Source organism: Neopelma chrysocephalum, unplaced genomic scaffold (genome assembly GCF_003984885.1).
Source record: "Neopelma chrysocephalum unplaced genomic scaffold, ASM398488v2 Primary Assembly neopelma1_95109, whole genome shotgun sequence".
Classification (NCBI taxonomy): Eukaryota; Metazoa; Chordata; class Aves; order Passeriformes; family Pipridae; genus Neopelma; species Neopelma chrysocephalum.
The window spans coordinates 119,934-145,190 of NW_020923804.1; the positions used below are offsets into that span (position 1 = coordinate 119,934).

Consider the following 25,257-nt stretch of genomic DNA (forward strand, 5'->3'; position numbering starts at 1 on the left):
GCCTCTAGTCATAAGAGCCACAGTCATTCTAAAGAATCCAGAAGAAAAATCATCTGACTCACTAAGACCAAATCTTTAAGACAGTGGATATCCGAGCACTGGTAATTCCTGTTATTCCTATTGTTTCTATGATAAACAGGATTGACAACTGAAAAATGAGAATGATGAGCATCTTTAAGGATCAGGCACACATAATATGGCATGTGCCTGCAAATTTTAATTACATGTTAACTAGTGGAAAAATGGCTATGTATACCTCATTTGATTTTGTTTTCTTCTCCTTAGGAGGAATTGAGGTCTTGACTGGACTTGCTGCTTGTGCTTGCATGATTTCTCCTTCCTTACTTTGTTTCTGTGAGAGAAATGAAATTACAGGCAAATTTGCAAATGTAAAAAGAAGTGGAAAATTGTCAATATCACTTTAAAATGAAATATTAAGACAATAATGGCAATGTTTCATGCAATAAAGGCCTGCAATGGCAGGAAAAGTATCAATACCTCTGTCAGACTGGTCTTCTTTTCTTGAGCAGAAGCAGTACTACAGGTAAAGTCAGATGACAGAGTCTTGGCAAGCTCATCATCTGTCACTGGTTTCTGAGCAAGAAATTACAAACCAAGTTATGATTATTGAAGTTCAAATATCAACCCTGTCAAGTGCTGCTTACAGTCTGAGTGTGCCCCATGCTTACTCTCACAGTGACCTCACTGGCACGTGCCCCTGACACAAGAAAAAAATAAAGGTATTTTCCCTCACTGATTGCTTCATTTTTCAGATAAGGTTTTATTTTAGTATGTTAAAGTTACAGACAGCAAAATTAAGCTGGCTGGTAGAATTCTGTTTTTTAAGTTAAGTGCAGAAATCCAAGCAGTCTTTGCTAAAGACATTACAGAGAGACTCTTGCATGCACAGTTTAGTATTTCTCCCCTTTGATCTTATTACGCCCAATATCTCTGTAAGCATTTATTTGAATTGTTTCAGCTTCAGTGTCCTGAAGATTAAAAACATCTGTGCCCAGTTCTATTTAGTTTTATCAGTAGCTATGTTATCTGGCACTCCCACTTCCTGGGATTTTTGGAAAACATTTCAACATTTACATTTTCCTAGGAATCCAGTGGTTACTTTCACTTTCCAGTACAAAAAAATAAATCTTACTTTGTTTGGTTCATTTGCTTTTGGTAGGACTTTGTCTTGGCCTTTGCTCTAAAATGAGAAGTAATTTTGTAAATGGGAAGCAAAAACATACAAATATGAAAGGAAATACGCATGAATAATGTATCTTGTAACTCACTGACCTTCAACAATTTAACATACTCTGGAGGGAGACTACCCTCCCGTTTACCCATTTCTTCCAAGTATCTTGAATATATATCATCTTCCTGTGAAAAGAATGCACACATTAATGTTTGTGCACTGCTCTTTACTGAAATAAATTTCTGATGTAGAGCTACCTACAGTGATACTTCTGGAAAGAAAATGCAGGGGTTGGCTTTGTCAGAGGGCCAAACCTGGACTGTGACTACATAATGTCTTTCAGTATCTAGTATCATGCACATGCCTCTTGACCAGCTTCAAACAGTGCTCACCATCAAGCAGAACTCTGCATATCCATTCCCACATTATTCTGCATTAATTTAAGCAATTTAAGTGTCTCAGACCAGAGGATGTATTGCTGTACTTTGTCTGATTTTTATATATATTTATAAATTCCAAGATTTTTATCGTGGCTGAGTACTGTACTGAACCACTGAGCTTGTAATTGTAATCCTTCTCATGTGACTCTCCAATTCAGACTCAGAAAAGTGTGCATTCCTTCCCAAACTCCCAATGTTTTACTCTTTCTCAAGCAGAAATGAAACCTCCTAGGTTGTTTACACTCTCTTATACCTCCCTCCGTCACTGCCTTTTGTAAATCCATTGCAGACCATGCTTGGGAGTCAGCTCAAAAAGCAACAAACTTACTTTGTTGACACTTCCAAGTGTTTTCTATTGCAGTAGATCCAAAACTGTATAATTTCTGTATATACCGAAAACAACATTAAAACTTAACTGTGCACACTCTTAACTCTTAGCAGATCACAGTGACAAATACTGGATCAATGTAGTACTGAGCAACTACAGTCATAATTTGAGTATGGATCTTCTAAGAAGTAAAAATTCAATGCGTAGAATACCGTAACTTCTGGACCAGTGTAAACAGGAGTAGTGGGCACATCTTCTTCAGGTCCACCCAGGGTATCTATCAGGCTGTCCAGTGCTGACTCATCCATACTAGCCTACAAAATAAGCAAACCATCACAGAAGTTACCATGGTGTACACAGTCAAAAAAAAATATATCCTGAAGCATCTGGTGAATCTCCAGAAGACCCCTGGAAACCAAACCAAAACCCTTTTTTCAGTAGGACATGCACCATGTGTGCATTTATAAATGTATAAATTTTTCAGTGAGAACTGTTTTAAACTTGTTGTCCAATGTCGGTAACAAGATAATCTGTATTTATATATCAGCTGATACAGATGCACATATATGTAAACATAACTGAAGAGCGTAATTAACTTTAATTGAAAGTTGTGGTGAAAGTGATTTTAAATAAGTCCTATTTGACAAAACCTAAATGACACACCAGTAGTTTTTTACCTATTCTTTCAGCTGGCCCTTCACCATCATACTTAACTACTATGTATAAATACTTCAGCAGTTACACTTTTTTTTTTCTGAAAGTGAAGTGTTTCAGAGACAGAAGCACCCTCTTATCAGTACTTGATTTATCAGCTGCAGCAACTACACTTGCACCAGCTGTGCCAGTAGAAGCTGCACTAGCCACTGTGGACAGCTCAGATTTAGGCTGGAGAAATAAAGAGAAAAATGAAGATATGGTTTATTTCATGGTTCGATGTTAAAAATGCTAGAGACAAAACAAAATGAAACAGAGATGCTCTACTCAGGCATCCACATCTACTGTCCTTCTTATCTACACTTGGAAAAACAGTGATTCTGCTGTGGGAAAGAAAGGATGCTATTTTAAGTACTCTACCTCTTTCTTTTACTTTGCCAGTAAAAGAAATCTGCAGTGCAGAAGGGCTACAAGGCCCCTTCGAAGTCTCTCTTGAAAGCCTTCATTTACTTCTGGCAGCTCTCCATACACCATTAAAGCCAGAGGAAATGGTGCTCGAGCAGGTGGGGTGAAAAATGCTGCAGAGAGTCAGGCGCAGGAGCAACACCACACAAAATGCAGAACTTCTGCATTGCTGACACTCGCATTTACTGCAGAAAAATAAGTGGGAGGTAGTAGAGCTGCAGGAGCTCTTCATGCTACCCAGACATGTGCAGACCAAAAGATCCAGACCTTGACTCTACCACATGCTTTTGCTTCGTATTTTTTCTCCATGAGTCCCCTTTTGAAATTACCCTTGTGACAAAAAGTGTGACATTTCTAGGTCCCAGGTTTTAGAGCAGCATAAGGATGTTTGTCATACACACCTTCAAACACAAGGCAGCCTTTGTGCTTTTCAACACTGTGGTTTTTGGGGGCCCCGTCTCACCTGATAATATTCAGCTTAAGAATCCACCTTGATGTGGATTTCAATAGCATGAATAATAAAAATTGGTTGTTGCTTATACTTGTACCTTTGCTGCCTCTGTGGGGGTTGCTTGTGGAGGCTGGTCAGCCTGAGTTGTAGTTACTTTTTCTGCATTATTTGGTTTAGAAGCTGTTGTCACAGAAGGTGAGGGGGTTTTTTTTGCCTGTGTAAAGATAAAATGCTATTAGATAGGGAAGGCTGGCTTTGCATTTCTTTTTAATTATTTTTGAAAATGAAAGACAGAAGAAAAATACCAGACACAGTCCTCACTAAAAAAATAAAATTAAGGGAGAGAGAAAAAAATTATACAACTTACTTCACTGGGTTCCTTTTGCTTCTCTTCAGACAGCTGTTTATTTTGAGAGTCTGTTGACTGTAATGAAATAAAATATTGAGATTATTTACCCTCTCCACCATTCAGTGCTATGGAAAGTGATCTATGCTAGTTCAAATAAACACAAAACAGATTTAAAGGTGGTTAACAAAACATTTCTTTGGCTGTCCTGAATTAATAAAGCATCCTGACTGTTCCCCCCAAACACCACATTTCCACCCAGCAGCTCCCAGCTGTTCTGTGCACAGGAATGTTACTGATCACACAACAGTTTCATATGGCACAGTAATAGCAAAGAGTTTTGCCTCTAAGTTAGTAAAAGACCAAAGTACAACAACTCTGCAAAAGTGAAAGATAAGTACTTACCTTGGCTGATTGGGTGTTTTTTTCAGATCCTGCTTTGGTTGTCGGTGCTGACTGAAATATAAACAACAGGCAGAAATTAATATGCTTGATTATTTCTAAAGGGTTGGCTTATATAAAGCAGAATATCAGACAGATTCACCCTTGTGAGCACACATGCTGTGTAACCTAAACATAGGGCTTTGATCTTGCAGTTTACAATCTCCTGGCAGAAGCTGCCAGGCCAGGGATCTAGGACCATTCAAATGTGTAGAAACACATACTCACACACACTCCTCATATGGGGGATTGAAAGGAGAGGGAAAGAAGAAACTAAATACAATGAATGAGCAGTTCGATTTACTGACCAAAAACCCCCCAAATTACCATTATCAAATTCTGAAATCATGACAAACATTATTTAATAAACAATTTATTATTTTTCAATAAAATAATTATAAAAACACACACAGTCCTTATGGAAAAGACATTAATGACTTAGATTCAATAGGGTATACGCAGGGTGGGATAGATATATGCAATCAGTATCCTTATACTAAACATAACAGAAATTTTGTATTTTTCCTCTCCTCTGTAATTTCCTAGTGTTCATGTTTTACAACAGAGCTGAACAACCTGGCTTGGATAGTTATTAGATGATTGCACTTCCAGGATTTACACCTGAAAATTTTCTGCAGACATGCCACAAAACTAATTCCTGTGATTCACCTCAACTCAAAGTACAGTGAGCAATAAATTACTACTACCAGAAACATGTAAGAACTAACACTGAAAAATTAAAGAATGGTTATAAGACAGGAAAACAAAAATGCCAGCCTCCTCACCATACTTTTCTTACTATTAGGTGGTAATTTAAATTCTTTCATTGCTTTAATTCTAGGGTAATCAGAGGTCTCCAGAAGAGACCATTCAGTCCAACCTTTCACAGCAAAAGCACAGTCTAAGCAAGATGGCTCAAACATTTTTCTGCTGAATTTTCATTACCATTCAGACATATCCAGCTTCTGTTTTTCATATCTGACAACACAGAGAAATTTGCTAAATTCGTTTACCATTTGTTGGGCAAGTGTTCACACCCACACACTGAACTACAGACAACTTGGTTGGGAAATCCTGAAGATGCATTAAAACTGAGATGCTGTAAACCACAGTAAGGAACACATCCACACACAAGTCAGTCACCATAGGAAGAACACTGATGGAGAGGGAGAACAAAAAACTCACAAAGTGACGAAAAAAGTTAAAAATAAGTTTTAAAAAATCAAAATAATCACTTAAGCTCTCAGACTCATCCCTCCATCACCCCTAGATTGCCTGTTTTGTTTTTTCTCTTGATGCCTAACATGATTAAAACACAGCACTTCTAAGATTCAGTCATGCTCTATATGCTCCCGCTTGTCCATCCTCTAACTCAAAGACACACACATCCATTTTTGTACCTGTGCATTAAACAATCCTACACTGAAAGGTAATCCTAAATTTTCACAGTTTTTAAGCTAAGTAAGGTTGGACGTATTTCTGTAACATCTCTAGCAAAGAAGAGACATGAGATGTCCTTCAGCAGTAAGACTGCAAAAATGGGACAGAAATGCAAGGATAAGGTTCAAGAAACACAGAGTTTGACTTTTGCTGCTGTGGGACTGCTGCCTGATGAGGACTTTAAGTACCCTGCTGTCAGAGCACAAATTCAGGTTTTCCTTATGTACTCTTCAGAAGAAGAAGACCAACACACCTTTTTTTGCAGGACAATAAAATATATGTACTTGCATTTCCGCCAACACCTTACAAAACCTTCACAGAACATTAAATACAAATTCTCAACCTGCCAAACCAATTATAAGCAACTGCAAGTCTTTTTTTTTAAATACTGTAAATATTTTTTTACTAAATACTTAATGCACCTCTTGCATGGGGTATGCATTACTTGTTATTCTTCTTCTGTCTTTTAAAATGTTCAGAATTGCTCGTACTATAAATTTATCTATGACAATGCTGAATATATGGACCCATGTGGGGGTCCACACGCTTTGTTTCAGGACTTACACACATGGGGATGCTAAGGCCACACTAAAATCCATGATCATAAACACACACATGCTCATATACACAGACACATCTATTTAAATACACTTTTAGCAATGACAAAGTTCAAATCCAATTAAAATCAGCAGGCAAGTAAAACAATTTTAGTAGGAGACTATACATTCAGAGGGAACTGTTCAGTCATCCTTTAAGCAGAGTCAGCTGTGAGCAGCCACAGCCTGAAGCCATGGCATCAGTTGACAGTGTGCACTGAATTCCTATGGAGAAAAAGATGTTTCACCTCCCCTTCAACTGCTTGCTCCCCCAGCTGCTCTGTGCCAGGATCTGAGAGAAGGCATTTTAAGCTGACTCTGGAAAGTGAAAGATAGCCTGGAAAAAAAACCAGTATTTTTTACCTAGTTCCCTACTTTACACATGCAAAAGAAAGAGAGCTGAACAGGATGTGGCTTTGGCAGTGGCAGCACCTGCTTCCTTTAATCCCCCTGCAGGGGTGTCAGGTCCTCCAAACTCTCCACCTAAACCCAGGCTTTGCCTACAGAACAAGAAGTTCCACATTCCTTCCTCTGCTGCAGCAGCTCACAGCTTTCTCAGAGAGACATAATACTGAAGGTTCATTAGAGACAAAGGATACACATACACAGAAATGAAAGCTAAAGAAAGCCCCAGAGCATGTTTAAGACTAGTGGCACACTAGAAAGACCCTAGGAAAGGCAAATGAGATGTGGTTACAGCAGGCAGTTGGGAAAGAGTTATCAATTTGCAAGAAATTTAGGACTAGATATTAAAGTGACTCAGCAACCTTTCTTCTTTTCAAAGAAGTCTACTGTCAAACATGCAAGTGACTTCCTTAATCCAGCAGGAGAAAGACATCAATAATGCAACAGACATTAAAAGAAAACACTAATTATCTTAACACACGCAAATGCGGGACACTGTTTCAAAGGGATTTGTGTTTACCACTCTTACAGTGCTGAAGAATGCCTCCACTCTATTTTTGGCTCATTTACCGTGTTCTTCTGAGAGTTATTTTAAATTGAAGTAGGGAAAGACCATAACTATTTTCAGGTAGCAGTCTGGGCTAAACCATATGGAGAACTCCAGCAGTAACGAACATGATACAAATGAGTTTACCCACAAACATAACAGGAGGAAGAAACCAAAGTCTTGCAGACACCTTCATTTATGTGTAATGATGATCATGCACAAATGGAAAAGGCTTAATTGTCATCCAGCTTGCTTCTATCAATCTAAGCCTTAGATGTGTGCATGGAGGAAAAGAGTTTTAAAAGGCTGACAGAAATGTAATGATTAAGCTCAAACGCAGAGAAGGTGGAGATAGGTGCTCCACCTAGATGAAGATACACGTCAGAATGACCAGAGACAAAAGCTACAGCAAAGAAATTTCCCATTTGATAAATGGAAAAAAATCATCATAATGATGCTGTAATCTGGTTGCCCAGATACCCTGTGTAACACACTGTAGGTGTTCAAAAGGTGTCTGGCAGTGCCATTTACCTGCAGAGTTGGCTCTGCCTGGTCGACAGGACCACCAGGGGTTACACAAGGTAACCCTTACCAGGCCCTTACACAAGGTGCAAGCAGCCCTAATGTTTTCTGCCATGCAAGTCCCTGCTGGCCTGCTTTGGTATTCAATGTTTTCGTTGGTCTCACTGTTAGGATTGTGGAAAATGAAAGAGGGGAAGAGTCATTAATCATTTGTTTAAACAACACAAGTAACTTCTGTTAGGCAACGGAAGTGTAAGGGAAGATTATGACTGTCTTCTAATAAGTAACATACATGACTGATGACACAGCTCCGACCAAGGAAATTCCAGTCATAAAACAAGACAGAACAGGCACAAAGGACAAAGACAAGGGAGCCATCAGACAGAGAAAGATTGGAAATTAATGAGAAGGTGCAATCGCATATGCAGAAGTTGAAGCTTGTCCTGAATTTGATGAATATGTGAAAAATTATAACCAGGTAAATAACCCTGCAATTATATTGGAGGGAGCTATATACATGTTACAAAGTGTGACAGAGCTAAAATTAAACACTGTCATTAACATTTTATTTTTTACTGCTATCATAAAAAGCTCTGAATGCTCTGAATAGCATTTTTTAGATACCTTTTGCAGAGGGAACTAAGCTGCAGATAAGAAATACGGAAAGTAAAGTCACTCAGTATCCAAGAGCTAAAAAAAGAAATTCCATGGCTTCATACATTTGTGTTTAACTGCAAGCACAATTTTTTCAGGAATTCTTACCCTGGTTTCAGACGGCTTCATAATTTGTGGTTTTGATGCATCCGCAGAGGGAGACTGCTTTTGAGAGAAAAAAAAATAATTTAAGGAACTTTATCTTTGTTATACATTTGTATTAACCAAGCATAAACAATCTGAATTCATCAGTTATCTAGTTAAAAATTAAAAAATAGAGTTACCATTTTAGATCTTTTGCCTTGCCTGTATTTCTACAATACATACATGAAGAATTTTGACAGTGTGATGATGCCCACTGACATGTAATGATAGCAAATTTTGCATCACGTATCAAGACAGACTCAAATCCTGCTCTCACACTGAGGCATACACACTTACTGTGCAGGATTTGTCCACACTTATTCTTTTCTTTTTAGCAAAAAAAAAGACTTTTGGATTCACCAATCTGTCATTCAAAATATTTAATACTAAAGTAGCAAACTCAAATATGTTGAAATAAAAAGGAATATTTAATATCTACCAAACACACACACACACACACACACACACACACACACACACACACACACAAATGTTTCTACATATCATGTGACCCTTTTGGAACTCTGCAAAAGACATGGTCTGTTTCCCTAACTTCTGGATGCCAATTCAAGAAGAGCATGTTGTACGTCTGTTGTGGCTGCATCAAACTTCAAAGCCCAGAGATGAATATTCCAGTTGTCTCATCAATACTTTATACAGATGTAATACTACTCCTCTATTCCTGTTTCACATTCCTCTGCTCAAAGCTGTGTTTTGCAGTATTTTGTAGATGCTCTAATAGGTGTATTCTATGATTCCATGATTTGTCATCTCCATCACACTAACAAAAGGTTTTCAATAACCCTTTAATATATTCCTGTATCATCAGGTAAATCGGTAGGCAATAAGGTATTTTTCATCATTCGCTCTTTAATAGTTTTCCCTCTCCTTTTCTTTCTTCTCCAAGAAATTAATCTGAATTCCTTTTACATGACTAACAAGTAGGTATCTGCTCTACACCTTCATATTAGTCATCCTAGTCCGTCTATTTAATAAAAACATTTATCTGAGCCCTTCTCCCTTCCTCCCCTCAGAAAACTCCTACCAAGTCACTGTCTTACAATGCACTGAAAAATTCCTTCACAAGTCCCAGCACAGCAGCACCACTACAGTCTGCAGAGATTAGCAAAAAACCTCCCAAAACCTCAGCTGCTTCTTTCTGCCCTGTTCAGCTGGAGGGCAGTGACCAGGAGAAACAAAGAGTGTAAATGCTCATGGAGGAAGAGAAGTGGTTTGAAAGCAGAAAAACAGTTCAATGCACAGCTGCTGATCAGTGGTTGTGGAGAACACTGAGCCCTGTGGATACTTGGGGTTGACTCAGGGAAACAAAGCCTTGTCCTGGGGAGTCAGACAGGGGAAGAGCACACAGGGAGCACCGTGACCTTCCATCACATCACCACAGAGTGCCTCGGCTCACTTACTTTCTGCCTGAATTCCACAATACTCAAGACCTCCAATTTTCCCCTCTGTCCCCCAGAAAAGGCATTACAAGGAAGAAGGGGGTCCTTGTTCTTCCAGCCCTTTAGCGAGGGGGGTGTGCAGCCATGCTGAGCCTGGCAGGCTGACAACCAAGAGGCTGCTGAGGTCCAGTCCTTCATCTGGTCACCCTTGTGCCACTTTGTCAGCACCAGCCTGGCTCTGGGGGTCATCCTCTTACCGAGGGGGGCCCTGGTGCTCCCGTCCCCAAGGATCCTGCCAGCTGTGCGCAGCTGTTCTCTGCAGTTTGCTGCAGCCCCTCAGCCAGGCTGCAGAAAGGGTGAAGCAACACTCAGACGTGTGTCAGGAGTGGAGGTAAATATTAAAGCGCTGCCTGGCAACCAGCATAACAACAGCCTGACGCAGAGCTGCTAAGCAGCTCTGGCCCAGGCAGGCACACCCGGCTCGCTCCTATGGAGGGGAATCCCACTGTGGCATGGGCCAGACACAGCCCCACTGAACAGCTGGGAAGCCAAACAGTGAGGGATGGACTGAGTCAGGAGGCTGAGGCTGGGGCTGGGCAGAGAGAGAGGGGTGTCCTTTGAGCTGCCAGGGATCCCTGAAGGGCATAGCCAACAGCAGAGGGAAAAACAATTGTGATCAGTGCTGATTCCTGTTCTCCTGCTTGGAAAGAAGCATGGGTCCTGGAGGGTGTTGTGCCAGCCCTGGCCATGACCCACGGTGGGGTCCTACCCTGAGGGTTGTCTGTCAGACAGTTCTTCTACGTGCTGGGAGTGGAGGCAAATCCACAGCAAAACATCCAAGACCACAGGTAGTCCACAAGCAGGGAGGAACATGGAGATGCTCCCTGCATCAGAGTCCCACAACCATCACAGAAGGGACTTGAAAGACAGAGAAGAGGTTACAGGATAACAGTGATTAAGTAAAGACTGATGCCCTGTTAATTACCCCACCCTGGTAATGGGTGGTGTGACAGCTGTGGGGCCACAGCCTGTCCTCTCACCAGCCCACGCAGCTCGCAGGACAGGCACAGGAGCTCACCAAGGGACCTCAGGTGTTCTTGAGTTAGAGAATGGCTTTCCAGGAAGAGCTGATGAAGAGACCTGGGATTTAATCTGAAATTTGTCTTTATGCTACTGTTGAAAGAGAAAAGCCACAGAAACCAAGAAGTGGGTTAGTAAAACTCTACAAAAAATCTACCCAAAATTGGTTGTCTAGTCTCACTGTGTGTACCTCAGAAATCTGCAAGTAAAAAGGAAAATGTGACAAGAGAAGAAGAAGAAAGAAATGGTGACAAATACCAAAAGATAACATTTTTAACTGCTCAGATGATCGGATGTGGATGCCCTTTGGAAAAAGAAAACAGCAGGTGAAGAAATTCATGACAGGTCTTGGTTACAGACAGCTAAACATCACTGAAACTACTCCATATGCAACACAGTGAGAGATATTGTCAATTAAAACTTTAAGTTCTGGAAATTCATGGAGAAGATTCATCAGACTGAGGATGGTCACTGCCCACGCTCAGAAAGGAGCACAGTGCACCTGGTGGAAACCTTCAAAACCATGAGAGATGCTGAAAACATTTGCCAAGCAACCCATACAGAAACACTTAGATGATAACAAGAGAAAAAATAAGAATTAATCGTTTGGTCAGGAATAAAGCAATGAACCTTCAGAGGAGGAAATGCTGTCAGTGCAACTTTTCACAGTACTTGTGGTAGTATTTTCTCAATGAAACAGGGAAGTTAGTCAGCTTCAGCCTGAAGAGACCTCTGACACTGGTGGTAGGTTGAAGACAATCAGATGCAGCAACACAAAACCCCCAAACCAGCAGCAATACTGACAAAAATATGTGAAGGCTATAGTGCCATAGACTGAGACACTCTTGCCAAAAACAAACAAGGAAAGAGCAATCTGGGGGAAAATAATATGTTGCTGTGACTACATAAATGTAAATGTGAAATATAACTTTCAACCTTTTTGACGTGACCTTCTCTAGGTCAAATGCCAGGACAATTCTGGCCATCACATTGAAGCACATATGGATAAAGAAAGATCTGAGGACGGATTTAGGGGGGAAAACTGAAGAAAAAGTAGAAGAAAAAGTATGTATGAGGGACAGCTTAGTGACAGGAAAAGCAAGTCAGCACATGATTCTTTGTACGCTGGTCAGGAAGCCAATAAAATGGGAAACAACAAAATGACTTACTCTGTAACAATCTCTCAAGTCAGAGCTCAAACGTATTCCTCCTAGAGAGAGGCAAGAATTCCTTCTGTGGCAAAGACTATTCAGATGAACCAGGTGCCTCCGGCCCTGGCAGCCCTTGAGAGAGTTTATATAAGTCTTTTCTGAGTTATCTACCTGAACTCAAGACTAAAACAGAAGACTGAAGAGCCACCCAAATATTCTTTTGGGCTTAACACAGCTTACATATGAATGAGCTGCGACAGCTTCTTAGACTCAGAGCTGACATCAACTCTATGATTCTAATATGACTAACTTGCAGGGTTACCTCCAACCAGCTGTGTAATGCAAGGGAAAACCTAATCTGCTTGATTAGAAATGGTTCTTTACATGAATGGCTCTGATATTAAGCTTTAAGATGTGTGCTTGTAAGATGTGGGCAGCAAAAGCTCTTCCAGAGAACTACTGTGAAAAATAATGGGTTATTTCACTGAAGTGTAAATACCAATTGAAGTGCTACAGGTTAAATCTCTCACTTGGTTTGACAGCATGTGCTAAGGGCTATGCAGTTCTCTGATCTGTGGCATAAACACAGTTTGATTAATTTTCCTTTAAGCCCACAAGGAGTTGTGAGACGCTATCTGAGCCAACATCTGTGTGTGTGGACATGTACAAATAAATACATAAAGATATAAACATGTATATTAAGGCTACGCAGGAGCTAAGACATGCAGTGATTTAAAACTGGAAAAAATTCAGCACTAACTCTATATAAATTTTACTGTAGCGGTATCTATAACAGCTGAGTTAAAAACTACAAATTTGAGTGCTTCTGTGTCATTTTCCATTCCAAGTAATTTTGGAAATATCCTATTATTCTGTAATTACTGTTCTTATATGTAGTTGTGCTATTAAGTTGTTACGAAAAACAACACCTTTTTAAGAGAAAGGTAAAAATCCACACACAACCAAGAAAACAATGTTCTTTTCAAGATTTCAGGCTCTCAGTTAATTTTGTGGAAGTTTAATATTAAGAACTTAACGAAATGGAGCAGCAGGACACAGGTTTCCAATTAGCACCTGTGTATCACTCAGACATTGGTATATTTACATAAAACACTGCTAATATACAGGCTATTATGTTGTCCTGTTGTGATCAGTTTCTTTGCAGAAGTGATCACAATGATTCCTAAACAGTTTACAGTGCAAATTCTAATGACTGACTTTGCCATGTGCCTCTTTCCTTTCTAAAGCCCATTATCATTACTGAAACTCACCAACACTGCATGTTATAAACAAAGCCTACTGCCCCTCCCAGCCACTGAGGGGGGGGTGGGGAAAAAAAAAATCCTTGGAGGACAGCTGGTAGTTACTTTTTCTGTAGCTATGATCTACCTCAATCTAAAATTCTTTGCTAGAGTTGTTACTTTAGGCAGTCTTTTTACTTCATGCTATTGTAGATCAATTCATCAATATAACTGGTTTTAAATACCGGTCTTTAAAAAAACCCAAACTAACAAGAAGAAACCCTCTCTCTAGAGATGCTTCCTGTGCTTTTATCATTCATGAACTCAGCTGTTATGAATATAACTGGAAAATGTGTAAAACCTATTACTAGAGATTATATTATGTAATATAATTAATGAATTATAAGGAATATAATTATTTAAAATACATTAATAATTAATATTAATTCTATTGATTAATATAAGTATAATTATAAACATAAAAGAAATATAAATATATTAATTACATATATTATATAAATCTATCAGAGTTTAAATTTCTACAACTTGATAAAGAGAACAATAAAAGTAATTTTAGAGAAAAACTGACTGCCCCTCAGAGCTAAGAAACTTATGATTTTGCTCTGTGCCAATATACACTCCCAGCCCAGCGCAAATGTGAAGAATAAAGTGAAGTAGAGCTGAAGCACACGCATCTGCAGAGGACACACAAAACTCAAAGGGCATGTTCAGAACAAAATTAAACTGCACTGAGACTCAGGGAACAGTGTCTGTGTTTGAGAAGATGTGCGGGAGGGAGAGGGGGATCACGCCTGGAAGAACCACCAGGAGAGACTCAGGATGTTCCTGCCTGAAGTGCCATCCTAGGAGCCCTCCGGAAGAGGATTTCCTGTCTGACAACCTCCAAACTCTCCATATGCACTCTCCTGCTAAATGACAGTAAAAGTAGTAACAAACAGTAGGATTATGTCGGTGCTTCCTTTCCCCAGCAGAAAGTCGACTGCAGTAAATCAGAGACCAGACCAAAAGGCTACTGATAACACAGGACTATGTCTCTCTGCAAAACTCAGTTCAGAAGACGATCTGGCTTGCTACCATGGAAAAGATTAATCCCAAAATTTCATCATTCTGCAATTTTCTCACCACACAGAACAAGTATTTGCAGCAATTATTAGTCTGTACCCAGGAGCAAGATTAACCATCACTGAGAGATGCTGAAAGACACATACGAAACAAAGCCATTTTCTCCTGAAATAAAAATATGACAGATTTTTATAAGAGGCTGGTCTGAACCAGGAAATTGAAAAGCTGATTAGCTCATAAAGCCTTTTTACAGCCTCATGTGCTGCTAAATTTATTGATCATCATGGAACATTGAGCCAGACAACTTCCATAACACAGACTCACTCTTACTGGTTTCTTCTATTTTGAATATTAGAATAAAATTTCTGCTATTTTGGAACAGAGAAGAATCTTGACAATATTTCATCACTGAATGTTATGTATCAGCTAAAGCTGGCTAACCATACTGCTTAATTTTAACATAACAGGTTTTTTAAGCAGTGTTTTTTGAGACAACCTATTTGAATTTGGTGACACTACTTCAAATGTTATCAAGCAAATCAGTGAACGAGATCTGTATCATATTTACCACAGAGTAGAACAAGGCTTCGCGCCACCTAGAAATTAACTGATCTGCCAAACCACCTCTAGGTTAGATGTCTATTTTAAGATGTCTGAATTTCAGCAACCTAATTCAAGTTCAAAGCTTAATACTGGCATGTTTGCTTTTCTTTATTTTATTAACTATTAAGACTCTGAAACAGCTTTATGCTTAAACAAAAAGAACAACTGAGGATAGTGAATGACAACTCACTCTAAACAATTTTTGTACCATTTGACTCTTTTTTAAACTTCCAACACCTCTGTTTATGCTACTTACATGCAGGAAGTTAGGGTTGTGCAGAAAAATTTAGAATTATCCCACAGGTGATGATAAGAAGCACTGTGCATTTGTTTGTGGTTGTTTACTACTTTTGGAAGCATGAAAACAGTTTGATAGTTGGTCAGAGATCATGCACACTACCTAAACACGAACTCACAATGCAACTTGTAACCACAAGAAATTACCTAAAACTCCAGCGTGCAGCATGGCTACTGCTTTAAAGGCTTTACTACATACGAAGGCAACTTCTACGTAATGTCCTTTCATGATGAGGAAAAGCAATCTGGAAAGAAAGTCATTACATGCCAAGCAGGGTAACAGACTTCATATGCTGCCTTCACATCTGTGTGCTTGCAAACAGACCATGGCAATATCACAGGCTGCACACTCCTTGTTTCTTTTAAATTACATCAATAATCTGCTTTAAACACGCCATTCTTACTCCTTTAAAAATGTGCTCCTCAATTACCTCCTCTTGGAAACTTCCTGTTTCTGCGCCTATAAATTCAACAAGCTGGTGCACACTGGAATTTCATTTTCATTCAGTCATATTCAAATATTAGAAGCAGTGCTCCAGTCCAGTCATGGCTCTTCTCAGGTTCCCACTCTGCACAATACAGCATTACAGTAATGTATGAGCTGGTCACTGCAGACGAGTTCTTCTTTTTTTGTAGGTAGCTCAAAAATCCTTTTTTTCAGTTCTACCTCCTGCACACTATTAGCATTTAGCTACAGCTAACTGCTTCCATTTCTATGTGTTGTTTCAAACACGAGAATGTTCCACACCTATCCACAACGGCAAGCTGCTGCCTGATAAGTAAACACCATGAAAACAGGAGATTAGGTGCCAGCCACATGCCACACAGAGCTGCTGAGCTCAGCTGGGATTTGTGTCACTTGGTCTGTAGTGTCGCAAAACCCTGCTCAGCAGAGCTGGGATAGAACCAGGGAATTGCAACCAGAACCAGTACTTTGTAAAGGGGGGTGTTGGGGCTAAAAAGACAGAAGTGGTACAAAAAAGAGGACTTCATTTTATGACTGAAGATCTCCGAGATTATGAGTTCGATTACTTCTATTACAACAATCAAGCCAGGCCATACTCAAGCTAAGCAGTACTCTGAATTAGAAATTGCATTTTTCACCACAAGGATGCAGAAACAAAATATTATTAATGAAGCTGTATAACTGTATAACACACACAGTTATGGTGGCACTGGCTACCAAAATGAATGGAAAACAATAAAGAAAAAATAAACAAAAACTACCAAGTCAAAGAATCTTAATAGAACTTTGCTGTGAAAAGATCATCTAGGGATAACACTGCATAAACAGTGGTGGTGGTATGCTGTTGGGATTTTATCTTCAATCATTTTAGAAAAATTCAAGATTGTTTTACCATTTCCATTTAAAAAGAGGTAGACTGGGGCACTTCTTGCTTCAGCAGTGACTTCCCTCCTGGGGATCAAAAATGTTAATTTTCTAGTTAGTCCAAGCAATCCTACTAAGCATGGCATAAAGGCAGGCACAGACCTGACTTCTTCCAGAACCAGAAGGGTTTCTGAGCCTTAAGGAGTTCCCAAGGAGTATCCAAGGCCACCGACCTCTCCTGTCTCCCTGCAAGGCTCTTCCTTTGGCAGATGAGACTCAAGTGTTAGTGAGTGCAGACATTCTCCTCTCAGGATAACAAAGGGCAGAAATAGTGAGAATGCAGAGGCTGGAGAACTATTCACTGAAAAAGCAGTTCCTTTGCTTTCTGGACTTCTCTACCCCCACTCGCCATCCTCCAAGAGCCACCGTCTTCAGAGCAGCACAGCTTTGCCTAGATTTCAAACGAGGAATGTCTGCCTGAAGTGCAAAGCTCCAGAATCAGAGCTGTGAGAAAAACTGGTAATGGAGCTTGTTTCTGCAATTCCAAGATCAGAAACAGAATTTTCTTCAAGTTCAACACACCCTGCATATCCAATCACTCAAAAAAACCCCAAATCAACCCCCCCAAACCAAAAACAAACAAAAACATCCCAACAAAACCAAAACCCAACAAAAAACCCAACCCCCCAAAAAGCCACACGACCCACCCCCAAGACCCAAAGCACTATTCTATACAAAAAGCTGAGAGTAACAAATAAGCTAGTCTAGGAAAGAGAATGATTAATGTATAAGTTATTATTGTATGTTTTATATCAATCTAAAAAACCCTATCATTGAGAAAGCTAGTTGCCAAAAAAAAAAAAGAGATCAAAAGCTCAGCAGAGGTGTCTGCAATGTTCAAGAATTCTGGGCTATTTAATGCACTATTTTGACTTTCTCCAGAGAAAAGAGAGGTAAGTATTATACTACCAGCAATAAGCAAATAGTGGCATACCTTAAGCAACACTCATCTACCTAATTTCTACTACTGCAGAAAAAATACAATTTATTGAAAAGTATTATTTTTTCCATATATGTGCTGTATCAGATGTTTCAGCATCTTTTAGGTTATATATTTTTAAGAATATTAAAGCACAGTTCAACCAAGACGTTGCTCTTACAGATCACCACACCCTAACTACGCAATACGCTGTATGTGCCACAGGCATATAGGCTCTGCATTTGTATGCCAAAAAAATTATCTGGGTCTTGGAAGCAGGAACATCGTGGGCTGTGAACAAGAAAAAATGCCAACCACACCCCAAAACAAAAACATAAATACAACAGCAATATAAGAACAACTTAGACACCACTTTAAAAGTTTGTTTCTCCTTCCCTCTCTACTTCCAACTGCTTATGTCACATGGTGTTACAGCGTCTAAAAAGGGTGTTTCCAGCATGTTAAAATAATTTTAGAAGCTAATGAACTACACACAGCTCGCTCTGGAGCGTCTCAAGTCTGCTGACAACTGCATCACGGGTGAAGCCTTGAAGTTGGCAGCCTGTGTTACTTCAGCCTACAAAACTCCCAGAAGACAGGGAGGGGGAGAAAGGAAAAAAAAATATAAAAAAGGGACTGCAACATGAACACAAATGAGCCTCAAGCAGAGGCAGCAGGAAAGCAGAGCCAACAAAAATAGCTAACTCACTTTGGACAGATGTGTGCCTTCTGTTTCCAGCAGGAATGGCAGGATGCGGCTGCTCTTCACCCCAGTGCTGGAGCAGCTGTGGTTGTGGCTTCCGGGAGCGCTAGCAAAGCCAAGCCTGTGTGCTGAGTGGCACAATCTCCACCCAGCAGCACGGCTGCCTCACTGCCAGCACAGCCCCACGGTGCCAGGGGAGGGTACCCAAACCAGCAGGTTCAGGCTCCGCTAGCACAGTGGAAACGAGATGCCACAATGAGCAAACCCACCTCCCAATCCTAGGGTCACTTCTGGTAAGTGGCTGGACCAAGGTTCCCCAGCAGGGACAGCTGTCAGCAGGCTGACACTGAGAGAGTCACAAAGCAAAAGCAGGGGTGAAATGCCTGCTTGGGATGGTGCAACATTCAGCTTTCAAAAAGCTGTGTTCACCTTTCACCTTTTGAGTTAGTTGCACTGGTGCCACGGAAAGGAAACCACTCATTTCCCCTCAAGAGACCAATATTCCCATTAGAAGTCTGAACTGATTAACCAGGCTCCCAGAGTATACAAATGTTACTAACTGAAAGTCATGATCATGGTTTGGACCAGTTAAGGCCATCAAAACTTGACTAAGAATTTTTTCAAGCATAAAAAATCTAAATGATTTATATTAATTTATAAATTAAAAGGTTCTTCCTGAAATATCCACAGTGACCTGCTCTTGAATTTATTTTTTTTGGCTCTATAATCAAATTCTCAATACTTGTCATATAGGACTGTAACTTCAGACACCTTTTACTCAAAAATTATTCCTTTACAGGGTTCCTCTGCAAAGGCCACCAAATAAAAATTTGGTGACAGTTAAATAAGGTATGCAACAGAAAGAAACCTAAACAGTAAATATACTGATAGTAGGAACCACTTTTGATGATAAACTAGAGTAACTTATCCACTGCAGAAATAGTGGGACTTCACTCAAAGGTATTTACTAACTGCCCTTTTTTATCTTGTGTTCCTGTTCATTGTATAAGAAAGCAGACTGAAAGCCCCTTTAAAACAGTGATAATTTGGATGCCAGTTGAAAGCAACTAGCCTTAAATTTCTTAAATCATTAAGGTCAAGAAGCTTTCTCTGAAAATCTGAAATAAAAGCAATTCTTACTGAATTTCCACTGTTGTTGAGCTCTTCCAGCACTGTTTCAAAAAATAGTCCATGATAGTAAAATGGGCAGACTCTTCACTTCTCTAAGCCATGGCAGCCAGCCACAAAAAGAAAATGATTACTTGTTAAGAGCAATGCAAAAAATCTGCTACATAAAAAGCAGCAAAACTTCATCTGTTATCAATGGAATTACCACAAAAGAACACAAAGATGCAAGAAAGGTGGCTGGATCCATCTGTGTTCAATTATCAGTGCCTTTTATTAATAGCTACGATTGAACACTGAGCTAGAAACTGGCTTTCCTTATGGCTGTGGAACTGGCAAAACCATCACTAAAGGCTGTAAAAGAAAACGCAGCAGCACTGGTACGGGATCTTTTGCAGAGGGAGGAGGTTAGATCAGATTTTCCTCCTCACTGCTGGCTGATAATACTAGTAAGCCATGACCTCCTGATTTGGGCACTTTTGCAGTTAACGTATACAAGGAAGAGGCTGCTCATAGGCAACCAGTAAATATTCCTGATGATCGTAACCTAACCTGAATCTACCTTTTCAGTCCATTTATCTGACAAGGCAGATAAATGCTTACTGAAAACACCTGCAGACAAACAGGACTCCACATCAAAGAGGAAAGAAAGGCCTGTGATAGATACAAAGGAGTCAAAACATCTGTTTCTGTTAAACACCTTTAAATTATTAATTTAGATTTGAGTCATGCAGAAACTGGGCACATCAAGGTTGCCATAGGCAGCCAAATAACATCCCTCTAAGAACACACTGAGCAGAAGCAATGAGTACATCCTGGCTGCAATGCCAGGAACTCGAGAGTGACCAAATGAAGAGCACAGGGGTAAAACGAAGGCACAAAGAATTGTTCAGATGGAAAGTGCAACGAAAACGAAGCCAGACAGGGGAGTGCTGTCCCTTAGGAGTTGTCCATGTGACAGGTACCACCACAGGACAGTCAAGACTACCCACATCCATGACACAATGACAAGCCATCATCACACACAACTTCCTCCATCTTAAAACTCAGAAATGCAAATGACCCAAGAAGGAACAAGCCATCAGTTATTATTATTTACTAACTAAAAGGAAAAATTATTTAGGCCTCACATGGAGGCAGCAAAACCCCCTCTGGCTGTTCAATTCAGAGTAAGTCATTTCACCAGAGGATATGAATAGGTTAAAAAAATAAACGGCTTGAGCTGGAGCAACTAACTATCCTACTTCCCCTGTCTCTTCTAAGGAGTTAGAAATTTATCTGCGATAAAATGCATCAATGACAAGTATTATTGACCAACAGAATTATTACAGAATCAAAAGAGGTTTTGCACACAGGACACATTAAAGCTACCTCAGGGGGAAAAAAAATAAAGAAAGAAACAGCAGTTCCAAATTGTCTAAGACCTGGTGGAGTATTTCTGATTGCATTAAAAGATTTGATCGGTTTGCAGCAAAAGAGAAAGGGCTGCCTTGCCTCTTCAAGAAATACTCCTCTTCCTGTAAAATTCCTATTTTAAAAAAAAACAAAACCTCTGCAAAATTTTTGTTTCCAATAGATATTTTTAGAGATCAAAATAAGGACAGAAAGAAATACAGCAAGCCAAATGAAAAAGCTACAGGTAGCACAAACTACAAGAACAATACATCTCTGAGTTTTGCTCTATTTTAAATAACACTACAGGCTCACAGGATATTATTAAAAATTAAAGATATAGTTAACAGAAGATTTAGCCTAAGTGAAGAAAAGCAGAAATGGCTGAGTGGGAACCAAAATGGGTAAATTTAAAATAACTATCCAATAACAGTCAGTATTAGGTAAGCCATGAGGTAAGTATTTTCATACTATATAATCTTTACCTATAAATATTTGGAATATCACAGAAACTGGGGAAACACCAAGTACTGATGAAATACATAGCCTAGGTTGTCATAACCTAACATAAAGCAATTCCTGGCAATTGCATGGCATTATTTTCATGACACTACCTTTCGTGCCTTTCACACTTCGGGTAGAGGACACACTTATAAAAAGAACATGAACTGAAAAAAAAAAAACAAAAAAAACCTTAGAGATGTGTTAGTTAGAAAATTACTTATGTGCTTCCATGGTGCTATGCAGCTGTAGATTCTTATGCGGAAGGATGATCCTTGAGACTCTCTCACCTGTCATGAGAACTACATATGGACAACTATATCCACCTTGACTAGCAGGTGAAAGGCCCTGGCAAAGTAAAAGGAATACAAAGATAAGCTGGGGATGTCTTTACAATGATAGACAAAAGCATTGAAAGAAAGTGACAACAGCATTTATAGCCTTGTCTCCTCCTTCATTAGGTAGAAAGGAAAAAATAATTACTTAGGTGGTTTAGAGAAATTTGCAGGAGTATTATTTTACAACAGCTTTCATTAAGAAAATAAAAATCCCACTCAAAAGCAGAAACACTTCCTGCTGATAGGATCCTTCAAACAACTGGTTATCTCCAGATATGGAACACTGGGGTGGATTAATGGACTCCTTGGAGTAATCTGTAGGAGCAACCAGCCTCACATCCGTGGTGTGAACTGATGAGCTGGAAAGCCCCTGGCTCACATACAAAGGAATGAAGGTGTGTTGAAAAATAAGTTACAAAGTGCTTTTGAAACCTGAAAGTGCAAGATAATGAAAGTGCAGAACAAGGTACCAGAGCTAAACAAGACATCAATCTTGTCTCTACTACTGACCAGCAGCCAAATAATTCACTCTGCCATCAAGATGGGCCTGATTTGAGGTCTCCCTGAACTGCAGCAGCATTGCACACCAGGGACCCTTCCCCTGAGCAGGGAGGCCTCTTGAGGTTTGGGATCCCTCACCCGAGACAGAGATCCTTCCTTATCTGTGGCAGAGAGACCCCTTACTCACAACAGATCCTCAGTTAGTGAGTGATAGTGTGCTGAATTACTGCTATGAAACAGCACCAATCCATATATAGTTACTCAATACTGTTATAAACATTATATGGATAATTCCACTAAACATAAACCCTTGTCCGAATCTGAGACTAAGACTGGACTCAGCCACACTTAAGGTTCATCAGGAATTTAGAAAGCAAGGGGGTCTACTCTGAACCTTGTGACTTAGTGGGAAGGTCTCCATTACCCTTTTCATCTCTCTGTGTGAATCATTCCAACTCAATTCTAACGCAGTTTTCCTTTTTATGTTTCTTCCATGCAGTAATTAACGAGGTGAACCTGGCAATCAAACTTAACTGAATGTTGTCAAACCACCGTTAATCTTCATTAATTTCCATCAAACTGTCAAATTATTAATTTACCTCCATAAAACATATTGCTGCTTCTCTTTCCAGTGAGCTGCATTTCAGTCATCTGTGACAAATAGCACATAACAATGACTACCAAGTACAGCCATCAACCACCATCAGAAAGAGTATTTTCAACACCTTCTTTCAATACTCTGCAAGACCTGAGCACCCTGTTGCTCCTCAGAGTATCATCTGCACTCCTTTGCAACTCAGCTTTATGACGTCTCTTACTCCAGGGACAATGAGAGCAAAGACGGTTTCTCAGTGCTTCAATCTCACCAGGTTCCACTGAGTAAACAGAATCCAAAAATACAACAGCTAAAGGTGAAAAAAGAACCACAGGGCTGTAAAAGTCAAATGAAGTTTGCCACTGATATCAATGGGACCAGGATTCTTTAAAATAACTAGGACACTAACAAAGAACACATGAAAGCGGAGAATGCTACCACATCTATTTCCTCAGGAAGTCAACAGTGGCTTGCGCTCCCCTTCATTTCAATTTACTATGATTTCTAGCAAGTCACGAAGAGCATCCTAGTGTTGTTGAACAAATAGTTTTCTGTGAAGCCACACCATATCCTCTTCACTGGTAAAATGGTAAAAAAGACCACTTCCTTAAGTATATGTTACCTTAGCAGCAGAAGGTGCTCCCCTTGTCTGTGTTTTGGGGGGTTGGCTGACATTAGCAGTTGCTTGTTTTTCCTACAAAAAAAAAAGAAACACATAGTAAAGATCAGAAATATTTATGTGAAAAAAAAAATCAAAAAAAAGGACACTAAAAAAAGTCAATTAGAACATTTTTGCAAGGCAAGTCATCAAAAAATGAATTCTCCTATGTAATTTTAATTCACGCAGGCACATTTCACACAGTGTTGCCCAGTCCAGAACAGGCTGAGCTCTCTTTCACTGTTTTATGGCTCATATATAAATCTGTGCTATTTCCTGCAGCAGAGTTACTCCATTTTAAGTAACAGTTAAAGCAACAGAAACCATATGTAATTTAATGAAAGACATCAATGAAAATAAGAAGGTCAAGCTATTGCTGTTCAGACATAATTTGAATGATAACCCAGAAAGTAACATCACCCTCAGGGAGGGAGGTAAAGGTACAAAGCTAAGATCAAAATTATAGTTTTTCTAAGAAGCTCAAGATTCACAACACAATTAAAGCATTCACACTTCCAGCTGCTCTCCACAAGCAGGGAAGGCTACAGAAGGACAAGAGATTCCACCAGCAAACTCAGTAGCACCAGTTTTGAATGGATTGGGCACTAGATATTGGAACAGACTGGGGGATCTGGAGATGTCTGTCATTAAGGCAGAGCTTCTGTTCTCCTTCTGATTTAGCTCAAAAATTTGGAGACCATCTGGAGTAAACCAAGCTACCAAGCTGCACATTTGACAGTCACCTCCAGTCAGAGCCTGGGCAGAGGGCCACCGACTGTGGCCATTTACCTAAGATTAACATCACCAAAATATGGCCCAGAGGTACAAACTGAAACAATTAGAGACATGTACATCAAGAATGTCACACTTAGTACTGGTCACACTGGAAACAATGACATCCCAGTAAGACTTCACAGGATGTTCCAAAAACCAAAAGTAAGTGATTTTTCCTGCTATAGAGGACTATGGCTGCCTCCTCCTGGTGTCCCAGCCCAGGACCCTCCTGCACAGCTGCTGAAGTCTAGTGTTGTCCAGTAGAGACCAGTACTACCCAGTACAGACTCCGTAATCCACAGATCCTTCCACTTCTAATTAGGTTGTCCAAGTAATTAAAAATTTGAACTGTTACTCTCCCAATTTCAGAGAGAAAAGAAATAAAAAAAATCACCAAAAAAAAGAGCAGACCTCTGAAGAGCAATCAGTATTCTGGGTATGCCTTCAGTACCATAGATCTTGACTGACACCTCAGGCTCAGCCTTTGGTTCAGGGTCTCATGGTTCATGGTTTTCAGGATGTACTTTTGGTACTGAAGACTATGATGCTCTGATGCTCTTAAAAATCCCAGAATCACAAAATACCACAAATCCATACATTACAGAAGGAGTTTTTATGACACCTACCAACACCCTCAAACATTTCAAGCACAAGGCTAATTTTCCCCATCCCCACCAAGCCGGAAGTACAAAAAAACCCCCAAAACCAAACAAACAACTAAGAGTGAAATAAATCCTTGCTCTGAGTATGAACTTATGTTAAACCATTAAACAGAACAAAGAAAAAATTGTTACTGTAAATGTTTCTCTGTTTCATGGTAAGCAGAACAGAAATAAAGGCAGGAGAGAGAAAAGAAAAATAAGCAAATGCATTCTCCTCTG

General features: G+C 39.7%; 1 protein-coding gene across 14 annotated transcripts in view; it reads right to left on the minus strand.

Moving 5' to 3' along the window:
• Positions 1-25,257, minus strand: part of CAST (calpastatin) — a 52,417-nt gene that overhangs the window by 14,875 nt on the left and 12,285 nt on the right. For 9 of the 14 annotated variants that reach the window (XM_027707951.1, XM_027707955.1, XM_027707957.1 and 6 more), the window contains exons 3-12: positions 23,567-23,638; positions 8,590-8,646; positions 4,282-4,332; positions 3,898-3,954; positions 3,628-3,744; positions 2,173-2,274; positions 1,294-1,377; positions 1,154-1,201; positions 499-594; positions 257-352 (exon numbers count right to left, since the gene is read on the minus strand). In XM_027707951.1, the coding sequence (XP_027563752.1) occupies positions 257-352; positions 499-594; positions 1,154-1,201; positions 1,294-1,377; positions 2,173-2,274; positions 3,628-3,744; positions 3,898-3,954; positions 4,282-4,332; positions 8,590-8,646; positions 23,567-23,638 (780 nt within the window). Of the gene's footprint in view, positions 1-256; positions 353-498; positions 595-1,153; positions 1,202-1,293; positions 1,378-2,172; positions 2,275-3,627; positions 3,745-3,897; positions 3,955-4,281; positions 4,333-8,589; positions 8,647-16,972; positions 16,978-18,498; positions 18,608-23,566; positions 23,639-25,257 lie in introns of those variants that run through there. The other 5 variants (XM_027707950.1, XM_027707963.1, XM_027707961.1 and 2 more) reach the window with 5 other exon arrangements.